General features: G+C 33.9%; 2 protein-coding genes and 1 long non-coding RNA gene across 3 annotated transcripts in view; all 3 read right to left on the bottom strand.

Moving 5' to 3' along the window:
- LOC107628513 lies at positions 211-2,082 on the bottom strand. The gene is made up of 2 exons (XR_001617821.2): positions 848-2,082; positions 211-747 (listed from the first exon to the last, which is right to left on the bottom strand). It is a non-coding gene; the product is annotated as an uncharacterized LOC107628513 (long non-coding RNA).
- On the bottom strand, positions 3,535-5,355 carry LOC107625889 (60S ribosomal protein L8-3-like). The gene is made up of 3 exons (XM_016328619.2): positions 5,095-5,355; positions 4,768-5,004; positions 3,535-4,118 (listed from the first exon to the last, which is right to left on the bottom strand). The coding sequence occupies exons 1-3, from the start codon at positions 5,295-5,297 to the stop codon at positions 3,773-3,775; spliced, it is 786 nt and encodes a 261-aa protein (XP_016184105.1). The 5' UTR covers positions 5,298-5,355; the 3' UTR covers positions 3,535-3,772.
- Positions 6,517-7,200, bottom strand: part of LOC107628512 (putative expansin-B2) — a 4,243-nt gene continuing 3,559 nt past the window's right edge. The window contains exon 4 of the mRNA XM_016331157.2: positions 6,517-6,940. Within this exon, the coding sequence (XP_016186643.1) occupies positions 6,604-6,940 (337 nt within the window). The 3' untranslated portion in view covers positions 6,517-6,603. The remainder of the gene's footprint in view (positions 6,941-7,200) is intronic.

Raw genomic sequence — 7,200 nt, 5'->3', positions numbered from 1 at the left:
ATTAAAAATGTATTCGTTATGCTTATTCTTTTATAATACTAGTGAATAAATCTATGCTACACATGGGAATAAAAAGGAACAAAAAAAATACATGATTAAATACATAACATAATCATGTGATGAAAGGTGAGTATTTAAATGTACATGAATATCAAGAAAAAATATATGATACAATACATAGTATGATCATGTGATGGGAAGGTAGAGATCTTAAATAAAAATGACGTTAACTTGCATTCATATTGCAAATAAATTAATTATATAACAGTCTAAAAATAAGAGAAACCAACAAATATGTACATATTGATCCTTAGTAGTATAGTATAAATATGTTCATTACAAAATTACATTGGATTGTTGCTACCTCGTAACCAATGCAATTAACAAAAATCATAACACCTAAAACATACTGTACAAAAGATAATTCATATGATCTACAACCTTTCATTCTTCTCCATAACACTTCTATATGATAATGTCAGTTTGCATACTTCACTAGAATTTTCCATTGACAAATTATACAAATTATACTATGTGAAAAATATATATGGCAAGTAAAATTTAATATAATTGATAAGCTGGTCTTGATTATGCAGTCATAATTATATCTTATATTTATCTTTACGGAACTAATTGATTGGCAGTTAATCACTTAACTTTATCACAATAATCTTGCAAGAGGGAAAATTATTAACATGTAATACAGCCTGAAGATGCAAAAACGAACTCATCTTTAACAACCAGAATCTGTAAGTGAATAAGTTCTTCAATTAGCTATGGCTCTTGCAAAGAATGATGAGCAATGCTAAAAGGTGATAGAAACAAGTACTAAGAAGTTCAGAACTACCTGAGGTTAGCCGGATCAAACTCAACTTCCATGGCTCAGTTCTTCAATCTGGGAGTAAGGGAGTGTGTGGCAGTTTACTTAGAGATTCTCTGGATAGAGTGGTTGCGGGATGCTGAGTGTTGTTCCATTACCATAGTTGAGCTTTGGGAGTTTTAGATTGGCTTGAAAATAGCAAAGGAGATGAAAATCCCCAAACTAATTGTTGAAAGCGATTCCAAATGCGCCACCCAATTAGTCTAGAAACAGGAAGCAGACCTCTATGTTGGCTCCTCTCTCATATACTCCATTAAAAAGCTGTTGGCAGAGATGGAGGAAGTTATTGTGGAGCAAATCTTCAGAGAAGCAAACGCCAGCGCTGATGCTTTAACAAGATAAGGACAGATTCAAGATATGGGGATGAGCTTCTTTAACAACCCTTTCTTTCCTTTTCCCTTTTCCGTTAGGTAGTATTTTTGGAGTTAGATCTTTTAGGATGATTATTTGTTAGTTTTTTCTACTATTTGGACTTCTTATCCATCTTTTCATCAAAAAACAAAAAGAAATTTTGAACTTAAAAAAGAGATTTAACCCTGCACCTAGCTACACCTTGAATAAACTCCTGATAAGAATGGTTAAATAAGGCAAGAATTGAAATTGAATAAAAAGGATAAATTGTAATTGAAATAGAAATAAAAAAGATAGGGTGAAATTGAATACAAAAGAATCACTTACTTTCTATCCAATTTTTTTATGCAACAAAAAAGGATTCCTCAATCTAACTTGTCCACATCATAATTTGAGAATTGAATTGAAGAGATTTCTCAACCTGTTACTCAATTTTTCGTACAACAAGAGATAGACTCACTCAACCTTACTTATATATAGTGCCATCCGAATGTTTTTTTATGATAAAAACCCATTTGCTGCAGATAATTTTAGCATTATATGATGATGAGACTACAATCTTGGTCTTAGCATTAATAAGGATTTGATATTCTTCCATCATGACTTTATGCTAATCAGGTATAGTGACTGCTATTTTAGCATATGTTGGGGATTGGTGTGTATAATCAGGGGCTGTAATGATAGAATTAAAGACATTTGGATTATTGTTGTTAGCCTTGGACCTTGTAATCATAGAATGACTATTGTAGTAGGACCAGAGTGTGGAAATAAAGGTAAGTCTGATTTAGTGGCGGCAGTATCTAAGGGAGGTAGGTGGACGTCAATGCCTGAGATTGGAATGGAGGGATAGGGCTGTCAAAATGGGCCAATTTCGTCGGACCAGCCGGTTTACCCAATTAAATGGGTAAGTTTTGCTTCTAAAATTAAGTTTTTTAAAATTTCGGGTTAAACGGACTAAATTCTATTAATCCGAAAAAGATGACAGGTTAAACGGGTTAGTTCGCGGGCTAAATGGGTGGCCCGTTTATTTTTTTTTGCATTTTTTCAAAAAATAAGTAACACTTTTAGTCGATATTTCTTTCTATTCTATCCAATCCGAAAATCTGACCCATCAATTAAAAAAATATTAATTTTTTAAAGTTTTGACCTAAAAGTGATATTTTTTATCAAAATATTTTTCAAAAAATAAAATAAAAGAATAAACGGGACTAGTCCGTTTAACCCATTGGACTGACCATAAATAGTCCGGACTGAAAAATCATGACCCGCAAATAAAGCGGGTTTAAATGGTTCAGTTCATTTAACCCACAAACTTAACGGGCCGGGCCTAAATGAACCGGACTAACCCATTTCACAGCCCTATAGAGGATAAAACTGAACTAGGTAAGTGATTGTTGGACTAAAGGATCTATCAGCCAGAATTCTGCCAATTAGACTTTTAGCACAATTCTGGAGATTTTCTTCAACCTCTTTCACATAGAAAAAGATAACTCCGTCATCTTCTTCTCCCTCATACTCCTCCCTCCCGACATTCCTCCCACCTCCTTGATCTGCCATGACTCCCCGTAAAGAGCACCTGGAATTTGGTGTGTTTTGAGTTTTGACGGCCAATGTGAGATCAGCCGTATTTGGGAATCTACTAAGAAAAAAAACCAAGTAGAGTATACTTAACCCTAATGGGCGTGGCTAATAATTTATGAAATAGTTAGAATACATAAAAGTAAAAACACTATTCATACTTGAGAAACCTTACTCTGACTGTGGATTGCCCAATTTTATACCGACTCAATCTAAGATTCTAAGTTTATCTTTTACTTCTTTCATTTTTTTTCCCGACAAGAAAAAGCTTCGTAAATGTTATATATAACTGATTTGGACTAACTAAAAGTATTATCGAGGAGTTCTAGGACCCAGCACTTTTGTTAAATTCTGACCAACACTTAACCATCAAAAAGAAAATGAATGATTTTATACCATTAGATGCAATCTCACACCGTTAAAAACATCATTGATGGTTAATTGATAGTTAAAAACCACAAAATCTGCTGATCCCCTAAACTTTCTCAGTATTATCATGTTTCTTAAAGTGGCAAAATTAAAATAAGCATGTCTTCTTAAAATTTTATATGCTCTAAATCCTAAATATTGTTTAAAATATATACACATATACACCATTTTTTAAAATTTCTAAATTTTGCTGGTATCCGACACCAACAGAGTACCACAATCATTTTCTTGTAGTGTCAAATTGCTAATGAAACAAAAAATGTATCTACGGATACTTAGTTACAAATTACGCTTGCTGGTTCAACTTCATATGATTAAAATAATTAATGTATGATAGCATAGCGTCCGTTCAAAATGCAATATCAATATAACCAATTCCAACTACAGAATTGAACATACAACATAAGCGAATATAAAGCACTACTGTCTATCCATGGTCCAATATATTGGGGGAAATGGTTCAAAATATCAGGACATACTATCAAATAAACAAAATTGGAAAACATAACACAATAAATAATCCTAACCATCCTTTTAAGCACCCTTATCGGCCTTTGCGGCAGTTGCAGCTGCTTGTCCCCTAAGACGTCCTGTCCTCCGGGCAGCAATGAGACCAACCTTCTGCCCAGGGGGAGCATCACGCCTGACGGTACTCGCATGTCCAATATGCTGGTGATTACCACCTCCGTGAGGATGCTCAACTGGGTTCATAGCCACACCACGAACCTTAGGCCAACAATTCCTCTTTACTCTGAACTTGTGGTATGCGTTACCAGCTTTGAGTAGAGGCTTCTCAGTTCTCCCACCACCGGCAACTTGACCAATCATAGCTCTGCAGTCACTTGGAACAATTTTCTTTGAACCAGAGGGAAGCTTGATCCTGTTAGAAAATCACACAGGATAACTGAATCGAATTAGACAGAACCAAGAACAGGTCCACCACAACAAACACATCCTTAGTTTCAGTCCCAATTCTCCAGCACCTCATATCAAAAGTTTCTAAATCCTATATAAATAAGATATTTCCAACTCACTGCATCAAAAGAAGGACATTGAATAATTCACCATGACTTGAAAATAAAATGATCAAACAGAGACAATTCAGTGAAATCCTAAATGTGGAATCACACCAATCAATAACCATTGCACACAAGACCATGAACTCAAGATATCTCCTACCATTAGAATCAACAAGACAAAATGCATATTAAGACCCCAAAGCTATGTCCAAACTAACTTGCCTAGGAATATATTCTAAGGATGGTATTAACTTTTTTTATTTATAGAATTTGATTTTCATAACTGACTGTAGAGCAAAGCAATTTTACATGTGCAGGCACAATCACTTAATGTCACGTTGACAAAAATAACTACTTTTCCATCCATCACCTAAGTGAATGCCCATATGAAAGAACGAATAATCAAATTGTATCCATTTCATACAATTTTCCCCATCAAAGAGCAACGCAACGACAACGGCATAACCAGAGCAACATAAAAAAGCTTAGCTACACAAAACAGTTAGGTACCTAGAGGTATCGTTATCAGGATTATGACTAATAACAATAGCATAATCCCCAGAAGCCCTAGCGAAAACGCCACGGTCACCAACATGATGCTCAACATTGCATATAACAGCACCTTCGGGAATAGCTTTCAAAGGCAACACATTACCGACAACAAGCGTCGCTTTCTTCCCACAATACACAAACTGTCCAGTGTACATTCCTTCCGCCGCAACAAAAAGCTCATTCTGCTTCTTGTACCTGCACCGCGTTTCGTAACAAAATTATTCCAATCAGACAATCGCATCGAAAATTTCAAACTCGTGCAACAAAATTAACATCGAGAGAAACCTGAAAGGGTGGCGGAAAGTGACTTTGGCGAGTGGCGCACCGCGACCGGGGTCGTGGATGACGTCAGTGACGACGCCTTTGAGGTAACCGTTTCGTTCGCCGAAGTCGAGACTGCGGAACCTGGCGGCACCCTTGCGGTGGTGTGTGTGGGACTTGAAGACAGAGCCTGCACCCTTACGCTGAGCACGGATCACACGTCCCATTGTGAGGTGAACCACAAGAAATGTTAGAACAATGGGAATTAGGGTTTATGCGTTTTGTGTACTTCTTATTTGTGAGGCTCAATGGGCCGCAACGATTATTGGGCCATTGTGAAAAGCGTCTCATTTGGGCTTCAGATTTACAGCACAAGCCTGGTATATTCATTTGAGTAAATATTTTTTTTCTTAATCAATTTCTAACCATTTAAATAATTGGTCCAAACTCCAAACGTTCCAATTAATTGTAGATAGCCGCCTGCCCTGCATAGTCTAATAACAGGAGCCGTTTAGTTCAATAATAAAGATTACTTAGACTAATTAACTGGATAATTAGTGATTAATTAAAAATTTTAAATTATAAAAATATACTTTGTCTTTTAAATAAATAACAAAAAACAAAAAAAAAATATTTGTTCTACTAGTTTTGGATAAAAGTTTTGAAGATTGCTATGCAAAAAAGAAACTAAATGAAAATAATAAATATTAAATATTAGGTTAACTATTAATCTATGTGGCAGCAAGGCGTGGTTGAATATTCCAATCCTAGATTTTATGTTTGTTATATGATATGATGTAATTTCAAGTCTATTAAATAATTGAAGAAACGTCCATAGGAAGAAAAAAGATGGAAGATCATACTAAGTCGAGAGTAAACAAACTTCTAAAAAAAGGATTGGGTTATTCCTAATTATTTTTCATCAAACCCCTCAATATTAATTACGACCAACTCAAACACTTAACGAGTGATGTGGTTTAGAAATCATGCAGTGTGGGTGAGTGGTGTGAAAAAAAGTGCGTCACATAAACTATTGCCATTAACTTTGGACGTATAGTTGACTAAAAAATAGGCTAATTTGTTTTCGTTGGGACATATTGGCTATTTTTTTTTCGTTGGGACCTAGTAGTCTAACTTTTAAATGGACAAGAGTAAGATTTCATATTTATTCTTTAATTTTTTAAATTAATTATTTTCCTCATATGATAATATGTAATTAGATATTATTTATAAATTTAAATATGTATACAAATTAAACTCCATCAATTTCCATGATCAGTTGATCACATACATATTTTTTTTGGATTATGCTATGTATACACTAAAATCAGTTATCAAAATCAGTCACTAATATAAAATACATGTTGAATATAAAAATATATTGAAAATATATTAAATTACGTATGTATTTATACATAAATATATTGGTAGCTGATTTTAGTGATTAATTTTAACGTATTTTAACGTATGAGTAACATTTTTGATTTTTTCTCATATCTTTTTTTATTTTGATTTCACATAAGAGTGATAGATCTAATTATTAAAGTTTATGGCTGATCGAATAACTTGGCCAGGTTGCCAACCATCAGGGATAACATTGTTAGCTTCAATGGTCTTGCTGGAGCCAGTGGCAGAAGTCTCAGTGAGCTCAAGAGAAAATGGAGGCTGCATTAAAGAACCAAGGTTGAGAACCCATCTTGCACCCCATAAACGTTTCATTGGAATCCATGAATCTTTATTTGCTTGCTTCAATTTTACATCCACAAGATTTCCATCCCCGTTTTCATATTCAATTTCGGTTGCAAAGTAGTATTGGTTTGCCCCATTATCTATGGTGAATACTATTGGCTGTCCAAATGAGCATGAAACCCTGAAAAAGACATTAAATAAATTTAGAGTTAAATGCTTATTACTCTGATATAAAGATAGGATACCGCAAACATAAAAATAAATCTATACTAAATATATAATTATTTACGTGTTTTTTATGTCTTTTATCTAACCGTTTAAATTTTTAGAATAAATACTATTTCGTTATAATATATGTTTGTTTGGGTGTTAATAAATTAATCAAAAAAATCTTTTTTTAATGAATGTTTTTATTTTTTAGTATATTTAAAAAATTTTTAA

This window comes from Arachis ipaensis, chromosome B02, assembly GCF_000816755.2.
Source record: "Arachis ipaensis cultivar K30076 chromosome B02, Araip1.1, whole genome shotgun sequence".
NCBI classification, from domain to species: domain Eukaryota; kingdom Viridiplantae; phylum Streptophyta; class Magnoliopsida; order Fabales; family Fabaceae; genus Arachis; species Arachis ipaensis.
This window is presented reverse-complemented; position numbering and strand designations above follow the sequence as displayed.